This window comes from Nannospalax galili, unplaced genomic scaffold, assembly GCF_000622305.1.
Source record: "Nannospalax galili isolate Female #2095 unplaced genomic scaffold, S.galili_v1.0 scaffold1086, whole genome shotgun sequence".
Taxonomy (NCBI): domain Eukaryota; kingdom Metazoa; phylum Chordata; class Mammalia; order Rodentia; family Spalacidae; genus Nannospalax; species Nannospalax galili.
Window position 1 is genome coordinate 1,705,375 of NW_008354345.1, and position 23,045 is coordinate 1,728,419.

General features: G+C 41.2%; 1 protein-coding gene across 1 annotated transcript in view; it reads right to left on the reverse strand.

Annotated features, from left to right (window-relative positions):
• Abcc9 (ATP binding cassette subfamily C member 9) overlaps positions 1–23,045 on the reverse strand; it is a gene marked incomplete at its 5' end in the record, with an annotated part of 121,192 nt that overhangs the window by 89,128 nt on the left and 9,019 nt on the right. The window contains 5 exon segments of the mRNA XM_017802816.2: positions 3,748–3,852; positions 10,675–10,783; positions 19,037–19,179; positions 20,043–20,083; positions 22,035–22,173. Coding sequence (XP_017658305.1) covers positions 3,748–3,852; positions 10,675–10,783; positions 19,037–19,179; positions 20,043–20,083; positions 22,035–22,173 — 537 coding nt within the window.

Genomic DNA, 23,045 nt, shown 5'->3' on the forward strand with positions numbered 1-23,045 from the left:
AATCAGACTCAGCTGATGGCCAAGTGTAAACCAGGGAGGCTGTGCAAATGGAGTGATGACAGATTAAGGGGTCTCTGTTCTGGGTTCAAGAGAGGCTGAGGATGTAGGCGTTCGCATCACACCCATGTGTGTCATCTACAAAGGTGGGAGGATAGACAGGTAAGCCAGTGCTAAAGTCACCACTAAAAGTGAGGACAGGACCAAGAGGTCTCTGATGACAGATGTGAGAAGTATCAGGTTAATGCCACAGTTTTACCAGAGTGTGAGGGAATGGTGTGGTCTAAAGCCAGCAGGGAAGAGCCGGGATGATGCCTCCTGCACAGGTGCTGTACAAGTAAGCTATCGGGTCAGGTAGCAAAGAAAGGAAATTCAAAGAAGTTCCTGGCTCTATTATCAGCCAACTGAGCCTCACTCTCTTGTACTGGCCTGGACAGTCCAAGGGAGTTGGATAAAGTAGTTTCTAAAAGGGGGAGTTTCTTCTCTGGCACAGCAATATCCAGGAGCCCTTGACCACTACAGGAGATGTCCTAGAACCTGTTCATCATCAGCCTCTCCCCAGGATGTTTCCCAGTCATCCATCAGTCTCCATCCTGTGTCCTTCAGGCTGCCGATTCTACCTGAGTTCTACCAAAGGATATCAGGCTAGGGAACATATAAAGGCCAAGTCTGAAATGATATCAAAAGTTTCTAGAGCAGAGAAGATGAGGGAAACCATCAACACTAGTATTTGTGTTGTGTAGCAATTTTCCCAAAATTTAAACATTCCACCCAGGAGGGAAGTTTATTAATTAAGACTCAGATTTCTAAAGGGAAACTCCTTAAGACTCAAGAACTCAACAACACAGAAGCCTCAGGAAGTTCCTAAAACTTACCAGATTCACAAGGGTCTCCCATTCTTAAGATTATATAACCAGTAAAGACTCCTGAGTGATGGACCTTTGGTAATGCAGGTGCTTTTGGCTACCCATAATCTTCTAAGTAACCCCTCATCCATACACCTGTAAATAACCCCACACACACACACACCTATAAGTAACCCCTCACACATAATCCCATAAGTAACTCCAATGAATTCATTGGTTCACCAAGTTGTACTTGGGTGGTATCATTACATTGATCAATTGTTGGTTCCCTACCTGGGGTGAATAGATGTTTGTTCACATCTCCCCAGAGATAGTATGACACAAGAAGTTTTTCCTTGCAATCCTGGTGTTTTCCATGAATCAATTTATGTGTGACTACTCGAAATGAATTGAATACAAGCTTCTAAAGATTTAGAAGAAAAGCTCTTTCCTCAGACACCAAATATACAGTTTGAACAGAATCTGTGGTCAGGGGATGTATTAGTTACTTTTCTGTTGTGATGAGTCGTCATGACCAAGGAAACTTTGAGAAGGAAGCGTTCACTTGGCTTATAGTTCCAAACGCGTAAGAGTTCACAATGGTGGAGGAGGCATGGCAGCGGAAGGTGGCTGGAGCAGAAAGCTGGGCAATCACGTGTTCAAGCAGGCACAGGAAGCAGAGAGCAGCTGGAAAATTGTCAAGGCTTAAGAACTCTCTACACCTGCCCCCAGTGATGTGCTTCCTCCACTATGGCCATACCTCCTAAAACCTCCCAAAACAGCACTACCAACTGGTGACAAAGTGTCCAAATACTTAGAGCCTATGGGGACACTCTCATTCAAACCACCACATTCCACTCCCTGACCCCCATAACCTCATGACCATGTCATAACGTGAAATGTATTTAGTCCACCTTCAAAAGTGCCCCCAGTCTAATAGTCTCAACACCATAAGTCCAAAGTCTCTTCTGAGACTGAAGGAAATCTCTTAGCTTTGAGCCCCTGTAAAATCAAAACAAAACTTACATGCTTCCAATATACAATTGAACCAAACACAGATTCCCATTTCAAAAGGGAGGAAGGCAGGCATAGTGAGGAAATACTGGATCAAAGCAAGACCAAAAACTAATAATAAATGTCAAATCCAGCATCTCCATGTCTGACTTCTGAGACTTTACTTCTAAAGGGTTTAGATGACTCAGCCCTTCCAACTTTGCTGCATGCAACACACATCTCTCTCTTGGGCTGGTACTACTCTCTGTATACAGCTGTCCTTGACAGATGTCTCACAGCTCTGGCATCTCCACTGACACCTAGGCTTTACCTTCCTTGATTCACAAAACAGCCTGTTTTGGCCTTCTTTATGGAGGGATGTCCCTACTCCACACTGCCTGGCCTCAGCAGCACTCTGAATCCATGGAAGAAGAACTGATAACCCTTTACTCTTATATTTTTCATGTTTCTAAAGTCAGAACCATATGAATAACACTGTGAAATTCAGCTGCCAGCCTAGGACAGGCCCTGGCCTGCTTCAGGCAGCTTTTCTGTTCTGTGGTTTTCTAGGAGTAGAAAACCCCTCTGGCATTTTCCTTTCACAAGTGGGAGGCTTAGCTGGGTGAGGTCTTGTCAGGGTACTCTTTCCACTTTTAAGTGCAAATCTCTAGGCCTCCCCCTAATGGCTCAAATCTCCTTATCAAAGGGAACCTCTCCTTTAGCACATGCCTTGAGCCCAACATTGATCATCTTACTGCTCTTTTTTCGATCCAAACTGTAAATTCTGCATTTTTTCCTGCCTCACTTGTTCTGTTTCATTGTAGATCTCCATATTTACCATTAATAACCATGCCACTGATTCAACGTTAGGCTGTCTTGAAATTTCCTCTGCCAAAGAAACTAGTCCATTACTTTTCAACTTAGCCTCAGGCAAGCTCTTAGACTGTGAGCAAGCAGCAGTGAAACTTTTTTTAATATCTTATTTTTTTATGTGTATGAGTATATTGCCTGCATGTATGTGAGTGCACCTGTGTCACTCAATACCATGGAGGTCAGAAGACAGTGTTGGATTTCCTGGACCTGCAGTTAAGGATGGTTCTTAGCCAACATATGGGAGCTGAGAATCAAACCTGGATCCTCTGCAAGAGCAGTCAGTGCTCTTAACTTCTGAGCCATCTCTCCAGCCCCAGCAGCCAAACTCTTTGCCAAAACATACCAGTTGCTGCTTAAGTCCTCCTCTCCCTCTGGAACTACAGGATCCTAGGAGAATGGCCTGTTAAGCTCTGCCTACAGCATCCAACTGCTTTTCTAACCCAAGCTTCCAAAGTTTTCCACATTCCTCCAAAAACCCACATGATCAGGTTCTTCACAACAACACCCCAACTCCTGGTACCAAATTCCGTTATTTTTCTGTTGTGACAAAACACCATGATCAAGGGAACTTATACAATGAAGAGTTTTTTTTGGCTTATGGTTCCAAAGGGGTAAGAGTCCATCATGGCAAGGGAGGTGTGGCAACCAGAGCAGAAAGATGATGATCACATCTTCAAGCAGGCACAGGAAGCAGAGAGTGATGGGAAATCTGGCAATCTTAAGAATTCTGAAAGCCTGCCCTTCCTCCAGCAAGGATGCACCTCCTAACCCCCCCCAAAAAAAAAACCAGTGCCACCAACTGGGGACAAAATTTCCAAATACTTGGCGCTTATGGGGGACATTCTCACTCAAACCACCGTAGGAGGTGAGGTAAAAATGGAAATTCTAAGGTCACCAGAGTAAGTTTTAAATGTTGTCAGGATTGTGACTATTATATAAAAAGACTTGAAAGACACAATTTAAAACACGTTTGCAATTTCAGCATGAAAGATTATCATAAAATCTTCAGGTCAAGCAAGAACCTAAGAGACGAACTAACCTTTATTGCAATATCCTCTGTCTCTGTAGGGCGAAGACGTCGGCATTGCTCAAAGCTGTCCAGGTGGTATCTCCCAGGCTGCTTCCTGTTTATTGGTTTTGACTGCTACATTCCAAATGGAAAAGGACACAGTTGAAGCTTTACCAAAAAAGTTGAGAGTTTACTAAACATTCACTTGCATTGCTACTTAACTTCAATACCAAAAAAAATAAGCAAAGTGAATTCCATGTTTTAGACTTTCCAGTGGCTTCACCAAAAGAACAGAGTGAAAAATAAGCTCGATTTGAAGCTAATTCACAATCCTCTTAAGCAAAATGACAAGATGAAGATACAATTCTTGAAAATGATGGTAGGCATGTGGGGATCTCTGGGGCTTGCTTAGGCTTCTAGCCTAGCCCAGAAAACATGGTGTCCAGGGAGAGACCCTGCCTTAGGGAATGGGCAGAATGATATAGAATATAATACCTGATACCCACTTCTAGTTTCCGTGTTTGCATAAAGGTGTGCACCTTTCACACACAGACACACACACACACACATGCAAATAAATAAATATTTATCTTTGGTTAAAAAAAAAAAAAACTCTGTGTACCATGAACAGGCTAATTAGATTAACCCTGATCAAACTACAATCTGTCCAGTAGTCCCATCAGAGTTATAAACAATCATTCTAGAAGCATATTTATTTTGATCATTTTTTAGAATCATGAGGAATTTGAAACTAATACGGACACATGTAAGTTAAATTGAGTTATTTGGCCCCCAAGAATCTATTGTGGATTGGCAAAAGCAAGATCTAGGATTTATTTTATTGCACCTAGATGCACAGTGTTTCAGAAGGTCACTTAGTGTTATAGGGTGATCTGCTCTACTTCAAAACTTACTGTGCTGCTCCTAGTCAGCAGACTCAAGTACCTACCAAGAGGAAGTCAGCAGTTGCAGGGTGGTCTTTGTATGTTTAAAGAAAATGTATTAGGTCAAATTAGAAATTTCTCATTCTCTAATTTTGAGTTAATTTCCCATAGCTAGAGATGAATGGCTAAAAAGAAGGTATAAACTCTAGCTCACTAAACCTCTAATTTAGAAAAATACAAATGCTGGGCAGAGGGGATGGTTCAGTCAGTAAAGAGCTTGCAAGGCAGTTGTGAGGACCACAGTTTGATGCCCAGAACCCTGGACTTGGCACTGTGGACGTGTAGTCCCGGCTCTGGAAAGGTGGAGATAGATCAGCCTAGCCTGCTTGGAAAGTTCCAGGTCAATGAGAGACTGTCTTCACACAATAAGGTGGACGGCACCTGAGGAGTGACAGCCAAGGTGTCTTCTGACCTCCCCACACAGGCGCATACAAGTACACACACACACACACTCACTCACACACACACACACACACACACACACACACACAAACGCAAAAGCCCAAAATTTGTTCAAGAACTTAGCAATCAAGTATTTCAACATAAATCATTATCTGCCTCATTCAAATGCCTTATAGAGATGATGACAGCTAAACAGCAATATTTATTTTTTGAGACAGGGTCTCCCCATAGACCCAACTAGCCTGGGACTTCCTATGTTGACCAGGCTGGCATCAATCTCACAGAGATCTATCTGCCTCTGACTCCTGAGTGCTGGTATTAAAGGTGTGTGCCACCATACCTAGTGTCTTTGTTTCTTCATTGCTGTGACAAAATACTCTGACCAATGCCAACTTGGGGAGGAAAAGGTTTATTTGTCTTACATCTCCTGGGTCACAGTTCATCAGGGAGCCCAAGGTAGGAACTCAGGGCAGAAACCTGGAAGCAGGAGCTAGAGCATAGGGCATGGAGGATCACTGCTTACTGACTTGCTCCCCTGGCCCCTGCTCAGCCTACTTTCTTAAGCATTCACAGGCCCACCTGCCCAGGGATGGCACCACCCACAGTGGGCTGGGCCCTCCCACATCACCCATCCAGAAGATGCCCTTCAGACATGGCCACAGGCCAGTCCAATGAAGGCAATTCTCCAATTGAGGCTTCCTCAACCCAGGTGTGTCAAGTTGACACTAAAGCCGTCCAGCACACCTGGCAAAACAGTAACACTTTTAAAACTGTTAATTTCCCTAGAAAAGCAAAGGATTCCAGAACTGTGAAACTTTAAAAATTTTTAAATTCCTGCATTTTAGACCTAAGGAAAATCAAACCTTGGTTGAGAACCAGTCATATGCATTCAGTAATATTCATCTACCAAAGAACTCATTAGATCTTCTAGGGAGGCAGGGTGAACAGAGAGAGATAACCTCAAAGACACAGGAGATAAGAGGTCAAGTTCATGCAGGAATTTAAAATGCAGGAACTAGCACTGTCCATAATAATCAGTAATTTAGTCCCAAAACATACTGCTTTTCCAACTTCCATCGGTTGCTGTCTCAACAGAACATCAAACTATCAGATAGAATGATACCAAAGCTCCATGCAAATAAATACACAAGATCAAAACCTCACTAAGAAAACCAACAGCCAAGTATCCACTGAGGTTTGGTCACAGAAAGTTCTAAACACATCCTGTAGCGATGAAATTTTACGCTAGTTGTCTGTCCTTCCCACAGCCCTCATATAGAACCCTCAAAGCACAGTGCTGTGAACATTGTAGAATCGCCACTATTCTTTAAGAAGGAGGCATTTTCTACACAAAGCAGGTCTATATCTGTATTATAACACCAACTGTCCTCTACAGTCCCTAATTCTGTAGTAGCATTGCCCCCAGAGGTCCAAAAGGAATGACTTCATGCTCTTCGTGAAACTGGGGCAAGGGTGGAAGAGATGTGTTGACAGAAACTTGGGTTGGAGTTCCAGAGATGTTATCTGAACAGACTTTGGCTCCGAAACTTCACCAATCCTCTGTGGAGAGTCTGTAGCCAAAACCACTTAACTCGAAGCTTTTTCTTCTCTTTTTGGTCTTTTGAGACAGGGTCTCCCTGTAGCCCCAGCTGTCCTGGAACTCACTATGTGGACCAGGCTGGCCCTGAACTCACAGAGATCTGCCTGCCTCTGCCTTCCAAGTGCTGGGACTACAGGCATGCGCCACCACGCCCGGCTTAACTCAAAGCTTTTACAGAATACATGGGAACCTAAGTGCTCTCAAGGACAAGCTTCCATTGGTGTTATTTTCAAATTCAGGGCTTTTTTTAACACTCCATTTAAAAAGACCTGTCATTGTGGTTTGGGTCATCCTCTGTGATGAAGACCCTGGATGATGTCACAAGTCCAGTTTGGACTCAATAGTCCTGAAGATACTGAATACATCTGAAGGAGGTTTTCTTTTTTCTCCAAAGATCTTTTTTTGTTGTTCAGTTTTTCTCCTCTACCTTATCTCATACAAAAAAAAATCTTCAGATTTCTCTAACTCCATAAACTTGACCTCTTATCTCCTGTGTCTTTGAGGTTATCTCTCTCTGTTCACCCTGCCTCCCTAGAAGATCTAATGAGTTCTTTGGTAGATGAATATTACTGAATGCATATGACTGGTTCTCAACCAAGGTTTGATTTTCCTTAGGTCTAAAATGCAGGCACACTTTAATGCATTTTCAAAGTTTTTTTTAAATGTGTGTGTGTGTGTGTGTGTGTGTGTGCGTGTGCACATATCTGTGTGAGTGAATGCCATATGTGTGCATGGCCATCAGTGACCAAAAGAGGGTGTCAGATCCCCTAGAGCTGGAGTTCTAGGCAGTTGTGAGCCTCCCTATATAAATGCAGGGAACCAAATTTGTGTCTTCTGTAAGAACAGAAAGCACTCTTAACCACTAAGCCATTTCTCCAGCCCCCAAATATTTCCCTTGTGGCTTGTATGGGGACTGAACTCAACTCATGACCTTGGTGTTATTGGCACCATGCCCTAACCAAGTGAGCTAACTGGCCACCCATGTACTTTTGTATTTGTTCCCATGTCCACACAAGGGCAGGCATGTCTTTGGAGGCCTTGTTGTGACCATGTGAAGAAGCACATGTGGTAGCTCTTTCTCAGACAATATCACAACTGCTCACTGAAAACAAAAAAGAAGAAAAAATGGTTTAACTACAGAAAAGCATACAGTAAATCCAAAGATATCCAATTGCCTGTCTTAACTATTTTTAGGAGCTTTAAACATAATGTAAAGAAAAATTTAATATCGGTGAATTTCCTGGCAAAGACATTCTGAGTTCACTCAAATTCTGTCAGAAGACCACATGTACGTTTTTGTTGGGTCATGTAAGTAGCAAATATATATATATATATAATATTTTTAAACACATAAATGACCAACAGTAAGTCATGGTAATGACTCATTCTAGAAAAACATCTATTGACCTTCTTTTATAAAATATGTATGCTACTTTTAAAGAATTTCTTCAGAATTTTTCAGGCACACCTTTCAAGAAAGTGGTTTTCTTTCTTTGTTCCTTCATTTTATCAAGGAGCACTTGCTTATGATTGTATCCATTGTCTGTGCATGTGGAGTCTAGAGGTCAGTTTCAGATATCTTCCTAAATTGATCTCCATCTTATATTTTGAGACAGAGTCTCTCACTGAACCTGGATCTCAGCAGTTCGGGCAGGCTGGCCAGCAAACCCCAAGGACCTTCCTATTTCTGACTCTCCAGCACTGGGGCTACAAGCGCACACCATTGCATTCAGCATCTTAAGTGGGTGCTGGGGGCTCCAAACTTGGGCCCTCATGCTTGTGTGGCAATCATTTTACCAAATCAGCCATCTCCCCAACCCAAGGAAGTGACTACCTCCAGGCCCATTGACTTAAATGTTAACTAATGCCTATGTCTTTACATGGATTTACATCACTGCTGATGTCTTCTGATGGGTGACAAAAAAATATTGTAAAAAGTGGGCAAAATATATCTCTTGATCTCACTTCAACATTAATCTCCTCCTTTCTGAGCCTCTTGGCTCACCATCTACCCAGCAGTCAAGCTAGCCAGAAAACATCCATTCTTGAGTCTTTTTCGTCTTTCGTCTCATCCAATCTTTCAGCAAGTCTTCACCAGAAGGAGCTGTGAATGTAGCTCAGTGATAGAAGGCTGTGAAAGCCTGAATGAGACTGTCTCCCATGAGCCCCAAGTATTTGAACACTTGGCCCCCACTTGGTGACATTGTTTGGGGAGGGTCATGGAACTTTCAGGAGGTATGGAAATGCTGGAGGAAGCAGGTCAGTGGGCGTGGGCTTTGAAGAGCAGATAGCCACCTCCAGTCTCTTCTCTCTCTGCCTCCCGTGCCTGCTTGAAGATGTGAGCTCTCAGCTTTCTGCTCTGGCTGCCTCTGCCACCATGCCTCCCTACCTTGATGAATGCTTATCCCTCTGAAACTATAAACTAATTCTTCCTTCTATAAGTTGCCTTAGTCATGGCGTTTTATCTCAGCAACAGAAAAGTACAAGAGCTTGTTCAGCATGAGCAAGTCCCTGGAATAATTCTAAATACTACACACACACACACACACACACACACACACACACACACACACAATTCAATCACTTCTTCATAATATTTACTACAACTGCAAAACAAAAGTCTAGCCACCGTTCTTCTGTTGCCCACGTTATTATAAGCACCTCTTTACTGATCTACCTATTAGCACCCCTCTTTTGCCCCATTAAACTCTCTCAATAGCCAAAATTATCTCTTTGAGCAATGAGCTAAAATTGTACCATGGCTGTAATCCTAACACTTGGGAGGCAAAAGTAAGAATAAGGTGAAGAGTTTAAGGCGATCCTCTGCTACAGAGTAAATTCCAGACCAGGCTTGTACCAGAAAATGCCTCCAAAACCAAAATAAACAATAAATGAAACTTCCTAGTGGTCTTCTCTCATTTTTTGATAAAAATCTAAAGTCTTCCTATGCTCTACAAGACCCCCAAATCATTATTACAACTTTGTCTCATCTCCCTGGTCATCCCCAGGCTCTAACCATACTGCCCTTCTTTTCTTTGAATAAAGCAAATCAGTTCACCACTCAAGGTCTTCCAATGTGCTAGCTCACTTAAGGGAACATTGTCCCATCTCCCAACGTCCCTCTGCAGGACAGGTACCGCCTTTACTTCAGTGTCTCATTCACGTTTGCGTGTCTTGTTTTATTTACTTAGCACAGTGAAATGATCTTTTATTTCAAACTCATTTATCATTTGACTCCAACTTTGTGAAAATAAACTGGTAGGAAAGACCTAACATGTCTTTTTCAGAGGTATAATCCTAACTCTCAGGACCAAATATAAGGCATCCCTTGTATCTGGAAACCAGGTGAATACATGGTAAATGGTTGATTCCTACCACATGCTGCATATGTCAAAACAATATTGACTACTTCCAGACCTTACGTAGCTACTGAGTAAATATTTGTGGCAAGGATGAGTGATCTCACTGGTCTACAAGTTACAAGGATCAGGTTTCAATTCTGGCTCTGTCCCTTATGAATCTTTGGACTTTGCTCAACCCATAAAAGCATGCAAAATCAGTATGTTCAGATGTAAATAAAAACAGTAAGGTGCTGTAATATGTTAAGTGAGTCAAAATACCTGACACACCAATTAGCACACCTTACACTAAAATGTATACAATAACTAAAAGACAGCCCAAGAATGTAGAATAATAACAGTACATTAGTCTATATTACTGTTACATTAAAGCTTAGCACAAACAAACTCTCAATTTCCTTTTGAATGGAGCATGTGTTTTCCTTCTTGGGATTATTCAACCTTTCATGATTTATAAAAGCAAGTCTCATACATTTGTGCATTGAATTTTGACTTCTAAGGAGAGAGAGAGTAAGCAGGCACCAGTTTTTTTTTTTTTTGTAGATATAAACAAATACAGCTTACAGTTTCTTCTAACTGTACCCATATTAAACCATATATTTAGCTGAGACTGTCTGCTGATCAAGGCTTTCACAGCAGGAGAAGCACTTACCGCCCCAATGTGCTTCTTACAGGACTCCAAAGTCAATGCACCCTCCCCCGTCCTCCAGCTGTCATCGCCAATCTCATCACTCAGGAGAAACTCATTCAGCTTCTGAACACTGCGAAAAGCAAACAGCAAGCACAAAATAAGAATGGAAGCCATCACCGAGGCTGGGCAAGGTAGCTCATGCCTTTCACCATAGCACTTGGGAGGCTGTGACAGGAAGATCATCTGGAGTTCAAGGCCAGCCTGGGCTACAAGTGTGAGAACTTATCTCCAAACGAACAAACAAAACCTACCACTAACAAAAATATGGCAGAAACCTCAAGGGTCAGATCTCAAAACCATTTGGGAATTCAGTAAAGATGACCAAATACCCTGAATCCCACAGGGCTGAGTGGTTCTTGGGACAGGAGAAACCAGGATCACTGGCCACTATAAATTCAGTGAAATGTCCTTTGCAATTGGTTTTGTTTTTGCAATTATACTCCTTATCAAAGACACTGAAGATGGATAGGAGTCTGGAATAGGGCAAATGGAAATAATCATACCAAGTTGGGAAAACACTCAAATTTCAAATTTTAGGGAACCTGTCTAAAAACATTTAGCATAGAATACACTCATAACGGATTTTTGTACACCGAACCTCCCCGTATATGACAGATATTTTCTAAACTTGGCAAACACAAGGTTTTCTAGAGTCTTGTCACTGAAAGCGTCGGCCCAGGGTGAGAGGCAGCAGCGTCTGCAAATTTATTAGAAATGGAGGTGGGGGTGGAGAGATAGCTCAGCAGTTAGAGGGAGCACCGGTCTTACGAAGGACCCAAGTGCAGTTCCTATCACCAGCTTGGGTGGCTCACAACCCATCTGTAACTCTAGCTCCAGGGTCCAGAGGAGGACAGCCTCTCTGTCCTCTGTGAACACTACACTCACGTGTGCATGCACGCATGTGCACAAATATATACACAATTAAAAATAAGAATGAAAATATTTTTTAAATAAATGGAAATGAGCCAGAATATACAAGTGAAAACTACCAAGAGGTGTTTCATAGGCATATTACCACTTTCAAGGCTGTTAGGGGCCTTGGGAAAGTTGTTTGTTTTTGCGTTTAGAAGAACTGGGGCTCGAACTCAGGGCCTCACACATAGAAAGCAAGTGCTTTACCCTGAACTACATCCCCAGCCCAAGGCATCCTTCACTGTGTTCTCCTTAAGCCAGACACAAAACATCAGTTCATTTATCCTCACTGTAAGTGTCTCAAGCCAGTGTCGCAGGATCAGAAGCAAAAATAAGCAAACAAAATAAAGAAAACAGCACCACAGGTTGAAAACACCCTCCCACAAATGCAATAATACGCTAAAGAAAATTCTTTGACATTTCAAATGAAAAGAAATAAGCTCTTAGAATGGTAGGATTCTGAAAACTGGTGTGCTTGCTGGGTAGGTACAACCTGGACTCAAGGAGGTGTGTTGTGTCTGATAGGAAGCTAGAACATACATAAGCAAAATGAAAAGTTTACTTTCCAATTTCATTTGAGCTGGTAGTCCAACTCAGTTCCTCCAGACAAGTCTGCAAAGTTTGATTTTATTTTTGTGACATGCTAAGAAAATAAATGAGCATAAATTTAATTCAGTTTGTTGTGATCTTAGGTATTCTGGCCTTGTGCTCCATAAAAATATAAAGGCAGATAGCATACATTGGGGCAGCCTAACCATTGACATCCTAACTGCTCTGATTAGAAACTAGACGAGGTAACTGACGTGACCTGTACATGCTGAGTCTTTGTAGTCACTGACATCTGACTGCGTAGACCAGAAAGTCACAGTATTAGAAATGTCTTAATAAACAGCATCCTATCCATCATGAATGGCAGGCATTCGTTTTTTATGTGTGCAGGTTCTACTGTTTCAGAAAATGTGATGTGAAGGAACACAGCCTTGTCAATCACAGGGATTCCTCTTGAACAACCTCACTTTGTGCCTCCCAACACAAGGCAAAATGCCAAGGCCAGGCTCATGAGTCTGAACTTCCAGGCCTAACAGTGCCTGGCATACATTGCTGCATGGATGCTTGTTCAGTGATTCAAAGAAGAAACACATCAATGATTCACACATTAGAACTGGTTGATTCAATTATTCATCTCTTCTCCTAGTAGACACACAAATTTTATTGAAGCTTTTATGGAATCCACGAGTCCTAATGTTGCTGAATGTCAGGAAGCCATGACTCCTCAGTTAAACTGGGTGTGGGGAGGACTTTCTGTACTCTTGGTAACATCGTGTCCTAGTTATCTTTGACTGTCAACATGATACAACCTAGAGTCACGTGAGAAGGGAGTCTCAATTGAGGTATAACCAGATCAGACTGGCCTGTTGGAAATGTCTATGGGGTTGTCTTGACTGTTAATTGATGTAGGATAGCCCAGCCCACTGCGGGTGGTACCATTCCCTAGGCAGATGGTCCTGGGTATATGTGAAAGATAGCTAAGCATGAGCCTGCAGGCCAGCATGCAGGGGACCATGGGGCATTCCTCCATGGTGTCTGCTTCAAGTTCTTGCTTGACAGCCTGCCTAGACACCCCTCCATGATGGACTGTGATCTATAATTGCAAAATCAAATAAACTCTTTCTTCCCCATACAGTGTTTTATCACAATAAATGAAAGTAGCCCACATCCTGTTTGGTGCCTCCAGTCACCCTGAACATCAATGGAGTTCAATGCTAACTCTACTCAGAACCTCCCTGTTTCAGTCCCATGGGCTCCCTGGATGAAGATCTCCTGTACTATTGTCTCATCATAACTTTGTGTTAGACTATGAACTCCTTTAAGAGCAAAGATTTTCTTTTTCTGAATCTAGCACAATGTCTAAAACATCATATTGTAATTCTTCAAGCAAATGTCTAGTGAGCAAATAAGAGGGTAATAGCAAAAGCATTTCCTGTTCGTATGAGGTCCTTTTAGGGATCACAGAGGCCAAACAAGATGGAAAATGCACAGACCCTGACCAAGGGTGAAGTCATTTCATCCACACTGCCAGGGTTATATTTTATAATTGCAAATTGATTGATGTAACACTCCCAATATCACACAGTACCTCTACGTCTTTCCGTGTCTTTCACATTATCTCCCAGCCTCATTTGCTGATATTTCCCATGTCAGAATCTGCTCCATCAACACAGAACTACTTTTTAGACCCCTGAACATACGAAGATTTCTCATCTCATTCATTCTTCCCTTTCCACAATTTGCTCCTGTGATAAAATTCATTTTCCCTTCTCCTCTAACTAGTCAAGTATTACTTATCCTTTTAGAGTTAGGAAAGAGCTACTGCATCCGTCAAACCATCACTAACCAGGCAGCTCCATTTCTCTCAAGAAACTTTGATCTTCCTCTGTGGGGCCATGCATTCTATGTATAGTTATAATAATATAACAGCACACTGGGATTCGTTTTCCTTCCTGGCCTCTCTAACTTGACAGTGGAATTCCTGTTCATGCCCATTTATCTTTCTGTTTTGCAGTTGCTAATGCCTACCAGTAGATCTGAAGCGTTCGTCAGTGGACGTAGACTCCCAGAAGATATGGGGGACATGAAGTAGAAATGGATAAAATCATAATAAATGAGAAAAATAGAGATTTCTAAAAATACCTACAGTATTTAAGCTCAGCCTTTTCTATATTTTTTTTAAATTTTCTCAACCACCAGGAGCAGGTGATATTATGCTATTCATTTTATAAGTAATAAAACTGAGCTACAGAGGCCACCAGACAACTTGCTTGTAATTGAACAATAAGTATTCCATTTCTGGGACTTGAAAGCAGGTGTGTTTGGTACCAGTCAATTTGCTATCCCGCCTCCACCACTGTTAAAGTTCAGTATTTTACTGATTTCTCATCTCTTTAAATCATTGACAAAAATATTTACAGTTTTAGACATGCACGTCACCTTTTCACTTCTCAAGTTTTTCCTTGAGTATCATTAGACATTCATGAGGAATAATTATTTTTGCGACTGACAGTTACATGGTTTTTGATAGAAGTTATAAAATTTTGTCAATTGGAGTACAGAATTTTGGCCAAAGTGTAAGTATACTTGATGATAAATATCAGTAGTAATTTAAGTGATTGAAGATAATACAGGAGGCCAGCCAAGCAGAAATTTCTTTGATGGTTACATGGGAGAAAAGACACCAGGTGTTTTTGCCCCAACAAAATGAGGAGTATGTTTTATACTTTTTTTCCTTTGGAAAATAACATCTTTGAGTGTAGGTATTGCATTTGACATCAAATACCAGCTATATAAATACAGATTGCTTATAAGGAATACTGCATAATCTCCTCCAGAAAGGCAAAACACGTGAATTATTTCTAAAAAATAAAGTGAAGTAAGGTTAGCATTCTGAAAAATATTATTTTTTCAAGTATTGTTTTGTTTTATTGAGCTAAGTTCTCAAGAAGCTCAGGCTGGCCTCAAACTCAGCATGGAGCTGAGGATGACCTCAAATTCTTGATCCTCCTGCCTCCACCTCCCAAGTACTAGGATTACCAGCCTGTGGTACCACACCTGGCTTTTTTTCAAGCACCTTAAATTTTAGGTAACTGACTTCTCTTTAGTCTGTTTTGCAAATATGGACTGCAATACTTCATATTAATACTTAAATGGGGTGGAAGGTTGAAGGTGGGGTCTAGACAGCCTCAATCATATTCACATCTTTCTTTAATTTTATTTTAAATATAATACACATGTACATGGTGTGTGTTCACGCATCCTGACCCAATGACTGCCACAAAGACAATTAGACAAAAACTTTTTCCAAAGAAAGCATAGAAATTTTCCTGGAGCAAAGAATTCTACATGGCCTGGAATTTTCTCTAGTAAAGACGTTTCTAGACTTCTTATATGCATCATGGCACAAGTTTGCTATTTTGCTTCGGATGGTTCTAACCCAACAAACTTCTAAATACATTTAAGAATAAAACAAAGAACTTTTAACTTCTACAGTACTGAAGAGGAGATTTCAAAATCAGCTCACCAAAGTCTCCAATTATAAACAGGCGGTTCAGCTCACTGCCAACTGGCATCAATGACCCGTCATGGGTTCCCAAGCACAGAAGTAAATGTCGAGCCCAGTCAACACTGGGAAAATGCTCATTTGGGTTCCTGGAACCAGTATCCAGTGGGAAAAGGGTTGGCCACGTCTGTTAACCGGCCACCTCTGTAGGATCTGCAAATTAACTGTTGAACATCATTTTAAAGAAGTGAGCTTTTATAAGCAGATTCTATTTGGCCTACAGCTTGGGGAAGCTGGCGTTGGGCCCTGGAGGCACACTGGTCTTTATCAAACTGGCAAATGCCTTTTCCCAGAGAGGGACAGAGGGAGCATGGTATGAGAGTCACAGTCTGCCCTCACCACACTAGGATTTACTAGCAGATTTCTACACTGTGGATTTGAGGGAAAGCCCTACATTGCTTTTATCTTTTCCAAATCAACTCTTAAAGTCCTTTTGGTGTTTGGCAACCTCCTGATTTCGGAGGCATGATCTGTTATAAGTTATGGACTGCTTTTAAGCTCCACTTCTAGTGTAAAGTCAAATTCCAGTTAACGCTGCAGCCACGAAAGGGACAGCCGTTAAGTAGAGAAAATGAAAATAAAGACCAAAATAGCAGAGTCTGGCTGTTTATCAATTTTATTGTTTGAAGTGGCTTCCCTTCCAGGGTGCTGCCTAATTTGGAAGCAGGACTACGAGGTGCAGTCAGTGATCTATGTAAGCAGTTCTAAAGGCAGAACAGTAACAGAGGCGAATGGGGGTAGCTAACCAGGGCGTTGAGCTCTAAACCCTCAGAGTTTCTGGACTCTTACAGTGACCTAGCTCAGAGAGGAGGGAAATTGCTAGTATACTGTCCCCTCCTGTCAGAATTTGGCCTCTTACAAGATAACTTACATGCATTTTATTTTTAATTTTATTGTTGAGAGTTTCATACACAGGTACTGTATTTACATTATTTCCATCCCTCTCAGTCTCTCTCTAACCCTCTCATATCCCTGACTCCTCCACAGTTTCTTTTCCTCTTCTTTGATTATTATGACTACATGTACATACATACATTTATACACATAGATAGGTAGATAGATGATATAGATAGATGATAGATGATAGATAATAGATAGATAGATGATAGATAGATAGATAGATAGATGATAGATAGATGATAGATAGATAGATGATAGATAGATAGATGATAGATAGATAGATGATAGATAGATAGATGATAGATAGATAGATGATAGATAGATAGATGATAGATAGATAGATGATAGATGATAGATAGATAGATAGATGATAGATAGATAGATAGATAGATAGATAGATAGATAAAATGCAGAATCCATTTAGTTGTACTCATGTGTACCTGTGTTTAAGGTTGTCCACTTGGGATTAGATAACCTCTCGGGAAGTTAGTCCCTGATAAAACTGATTCTCCCCACCACCACCACTCCCAGCATCCACTGGTTGCCTGTAGCTCTTCGTCTTGAGGTGGGACCCCATGAAATTTCCCCCATCCACCTTGGCATGTCACCTGGTTCTGTCATTATGCAGATCTCAGACTGCCATATGTGGAGATTCCATTGGTGCAGCTTCCGTGTTCTGTCCAGAATGCATGCTAATGTTATCTTGTATTAAGTCACTGGTAAGTCAATGTAAATTGTTGTCTAAAACTGGTGTTTTGAACATCAAATGCTGGTTTCCTCAGGAACACATGTGCTTTCGGGAAAGTATTCATTAAAAAGAAACTTCTACAAGAGATGTTCTGCATTGCTCTTGATGGAAGAATCATACTTTATGTGTTTAAGGGCCTAATTTTCCTTCAGTGTTGGAACATTCACACATTTCTCTCAAAGGACAGATATAAATGTGACAACGACTGTTTATAAACTATGCCGACATTTTATGGGGTATATAAAAATTGTAGAGCAAGATAAAAATACAACTTCAAGGCTGTCTTGTTTATGGTACAGTCTAGGGCAGCAGACGATGGCATAGACAGTGCACTGTGGGGCAGAAAAATGGTGGCCAAACGGTCACTATGTTAGCACATCTACTTTTAGGTGAATGTTATGGAAAGTTAAAATGGAGACAAGCTCTACACTAGCTCTAAGAACTATAGAAAAGAGTTTAAAGGAGATTATTAAACAGCTTTGAAAATCTATTTTCAGAGAATATGAGCTGGGAGTGGTTTTCCATATTAAACTAAAATAAAAACAGAATACAGGTACTGGAGAGATGGTTCAGCAGTTAAAAGCATGTACTGCTGGAGTTCAGTTCCCAGCACCCATGTAAGGCAGCTTAAAACCACCTGCAACTCCAGCTCCAGGGAACAGGATGTCTGTGATCTCAGTGTTCATGGCACACATATACACATATCCACATAGAGATACTCATATATACACATAATTAAAAATAAAAGTCTTAAAATTGTCTTAAAATGCTGGGTCTGGAGAGCTGGGTCAGTGGTTAAGAACACTGACTACTCTTGCAGAGGACCTGGGTTCAGTTCCCAGCATCCACATGTGACTAACAACCATCCATAACTCCAGTTCCAGAGAATCCAACGCCCTCTTCTGACCTCCATGGGCATTGCACAACACAGGCGCACTTACATACATGCAGGCAACACACTCAGACACACAAAATGAAAATAATAAATAAAACAGAATGCACTATTGATTTGAAATTTTTCCATCATCACTACCTACCGATGTACATATAAACCTGCATAGCTTCAGTGAAAAACATGGGTATTCATAGATGACCATAAATACACACAACCTTCAGCCTAATAACAGTTCAATGGAAAAAAACATAGTCATCTTCATCAAGGACCTTATAAAGACACTCAACCCACTGGTGTTAATATCATCACTTCCAGAAATCTGACCTAAACCAATCATCAGTGAAAACTGCAAAGATAAACAGAGATGTTTGCCTCAATGCCACCCATGTTAGGAAGGAAATAAGGACATTCTAAATGTCCAATAAGAAGCTGATTATTCAATAAATTGGAATATTTCTGAAGATTGGACTATTGAATAGCCAGTTTGAATTTTATAAGACTTTAGTGAGGGAAAGATAATAAAAACAATAAATAAAATAAGGAGCCAAAAGGTAAAGTCCAATATTTTTTATTTTAAAATGGATTACTTTATATTAAATAAAATACTGAAAGTTCGCATATTCAATTTCTAACAATGATACCTCTGGACAGTATTTTTAAATGTTCTTTTTTATACTCTTGCAAATTTATTATCAGGAACACATATTATTTCTATCAACAATAAACAAATAAACCCATATATTCTAGAGCCTACCTTATGATGGCTTTGACTGCGAATCGGACCACTGTGGACAGCAAGAACAGAGGTGTGACAAGGATGTGGAAGAGAGACAGAGAAGCAAAGGCCTCAGCAGGCTTCAGATTGTTCCCACTGGCATACGCATGTGTCACAAATGTCTGTGCAGAATAAAGGACTTCGTTAGAGAGCACTGTAGAAAATGACCCACATGCCAACATTCAACTTGAAAAACCTAACACATGCTACTGAGCTAGCTTGCCCACAGCCACCATGAGACAGAATTACTCTACCCCAGACTCTGTGTCTAATACAATATTTGCAATGGGTAAATACTTAATGGTTTGCACTTGATCCTAACAGTAAGCTCATGAGAAAGTCAAGACAGCTTCTATTTACAGAATAGGAAACTACTGTCAAATTGAGCAGGAAGGGATAACTGGTCAGCGAACTCAAAAGTTGCCAATTACCAACCACCTTCCAGCCAAGCAAAACTCAGATTTCTAAGAGAAAAGAATGTATTGTGGTATCCAAAGGTCCCCACTGTGAATCTGTACTGAAAATCAATTTGAGTCCAATGAAGACTTAGTTACATTAACAAAAAATATATTGCTGAATTTGTCACTTTAGTGAGAAATATAATGTAATCATTTAACCCTTTCTGGCTGTTAATGTTGCACCATTTTTGTTATAAGAATATGGGAATCTGGTCGCTATGATCAAATTATTTAATTCCCAATAATTAATTTTGCTCCCCAAGGACATTTGCCCATGATTGGGAATATCTGTGATTGCTATAACTGGGAGAGGTACTGGTATCTAGTGTAAGAGCCAGGGACACCACCATCTGTCCTAACACTATGGATGTCCTCTTACTACCAGAATACCGGTCATGTCATGAGTGAGACCTCCTGGTGAGAACCATTACATTGGAAAGTGCAAAGAAAGGGAGTGTCTGGGGAAGTAGCAGGCGTGGCCAACACTGAACTGGTTCCATTTCTAAAAGCAGAAAAAAGTGTCTTACAGCGAGAACAGCCGCTATGGGGATTGCTGCATTCATGAAGACTGCGGAAAGAAATCACCACATTAGTTTTGCTGAATGTGAAGGCATTTCCAGCAACTTTAATTACTCATTCATTATTTCTTTAATTTTATTTCAACACAGAAATGACAGAGTGAATTAATAATGTTCAGTCTGGACCCCCAAACACCCCCAGTTGGTATTTATCCCCTGGTCTGCGGTCACATGAGCTCCCACACATTCATCTTAGACAGAAAGTAGTTTTATTAAAGAATTGGGAGTTTTTCCTTAAGAAATGTTCCAAGTAACAGAACTCACATAAAGCAATCCCTTAATGAGGCAAACTATTAGAACTGTTAAAATGTGGAATCTTGAGAGCAATCACAGCATACATATGTATACACATGTACGTGTTTCCAAAATGAACTAGGAAAGATGGTTGTGTGTGAATGAAGTTTGTCTGCTTTCACATGAAATAAATTTTTTTCTCCTTAATTCTTTCCTGTTTTGTTTTTTGGTTTTGGTTTTTTGAGACAGAGTCTCCCTGTAGCCCCAGCTGGCCTGAAACTTGCTACATAGACTAGGCTGGCCTGGATCTCACAAAGATCTGCCTGTCTTTGCCTCCTGAGTGCTGGGATCAAAGGTGTGCACTACCATACCTGACTCTCCTTAACTCTTGAAAATAGCAGTTCAAAGTCGACATAGTGAGTGTGACACTCCTGAATGGCATGTAGAAGAGAGCAGGGCCTGCACTCCCTATTCTGTATAACTTGATTTCCCAAAGGAAATGTTCAGCATTACTAAGATCAAAAGTCCTTTATGGTTCAAGAGAAAACTACAGAAACCTCCAAATCTTTAAGTTGTTTAAAGGTCTTTGGGAACAAACTGACCCACAAATCAAACCAAGTATCAGTGGATGTATTTTTAACGAAGCATGTGTGAATTATGTTAATGGGAACTCATTATTCCTGATACTGTTGAATTCATATATAGAGATGAAAAACACAATATTTATATGATTTGATTTATTATTTCTACATTAGGTGTATGCGTGTATTGCCTGCATGCAATGGCCAATGGCCGCAGAGGTCAGAAGAGAGCGTTGGATCCCTTCGGGTGCTGGGAATGGAGCCCGGGTCCTCTGCAAGAGCAACCAGTGCTCTTAACCACTGATCCATCTTTCGAGCCCCCGAAAACACAGCATTTAAAAGGTCTTCAAAATATACTAGGAAGGAGAGTTGTATGTAACTGATTTGCCTTCTTTCACTGAAAATGATTTTCTTCCTCCTTAATTTTTGAAAACAGCAGTTCAAGTACAATCTTTAGGGAAGCATGTCAGAAGCCAAAAAAGAGAGAAACCAAAAACAACTATGGGTACTTTTAAAGGAGTTAGGGATAAAATGGTCTTTAAGAGGTAGTCGAATCAGCTTAAAGATTTCATTTGCACTGAGAACCAGTTGTCTTTCCCAACTGTAACTGATGAGAGAGTTTCTGTTATAGATAGCATCATCATCATCTTTGTATCATAGATGAAGGACCAGGGTCAGCATGATGGTTCAGCAGACAAAGGAGCTTACTGCACAAGCCTGACAACCTAAGTTCAATCCCTGGAACCCACATGGTGGGAGGAGAGAACCAACTCCCACAAGTCATCTTATGAACTTCACAAGCACGTCATGACACATGTGCATCCATACCCACACATCACACATATGTGCACTAACAGTAATAACATAAAATAGAGTTTTTTTAAAGGAACCAAAGACTTCAGTATGCAAGATAACATGGCCAATAATTCCCAAAAGGATTCTGGTCTTCCTGAGTCTCGCCTTGGGTTTGCCCTTGTCTCTATCCTTGTATATGTGGCCAGTGGCTACTGGACAACACACATCTAAGCAATAAATGAACGTCTTCTAATGAACAGAGTGTTTCATTGCTCATAGGCCAAACTCAACAGACTCTGTTCATGACTCAGAGCACCAACAGAAAACTTACTGGAGAGTGACGTATAGAGCGCAAAGGTTTTGAGGCTGGACAGCTCCTTCATCCTGGTCTCTTCCACACTTCTGCAGAAAATGTTCTCCCAGGCATACAGCTTCAGGAGCTTGATGCCTTTCAGAATCTCATTCGTTTTCTTCAATCTCTCTGTGGAATAATCCTAAAGAACAAAGGAATGCAGCGTCATGGAAAACACGTCCAACGCACAGATCTTGAGGAGACCCTGGCTGGAGAGACGGCTCAGCAGTTAGGAACACTGGTTGCTCTTGCAGAGGACCCAGGTTCGATTCCCAGCACCTACATAGCAGCTAACAGCTATCTGTAACTCCAGTTCCAGGGAAATCCAACACTTTCTTCTGACCTCTGTGGACACTGCATGACACAGGTGCACTCGCATACATGCAGGCAATACACTCATACACATAAAATAAAAATAATGAATAAGATGCTTAAGAACTGTATAGATCCCAGAAGCACCCCAGTTCTCCGTGTGCCCGTCTCCTTGGCTTTATTCATGATTTCCTTTTTCTTCTTGTTTTTAAACTAATATTTATGGTTACCACAGAAAGGAAGAAGTTCCATCCCAGTGTCGCCATCCAGATGGTCGTTATGCTCTGCTCTCTCCACTCCCTCCCTCCTGCCGTTCCCCACCCCCTCCCCCATGGAGGGGGTTTCCTTTCCTCCCTCAGGTAGCTTCACCTTTTGCTTTCCTATTCCAAGTATTCCCTTGTTCTCTCTGTCCTTCCTGCCTTTAGAGCTCTTCCTCCTCTTTCAGGATCCTCTTTCTAGTGTCATGAAATGCACACACACACACACATACATACATACATGCACACAAACATATGGAATGCTGAGAGCAGTCAGATGGCTCAGCACGTACAGGCACTTGCCACCAAGACTGATGACCTGAGTTTGATCCCTGGAACCCATGTGGTGGAAAGGGAAAGCTGACTCCTGCAAGTTTTCCTGTGACCTCCGCACACATGCCACAGCATGAGCGCACACACA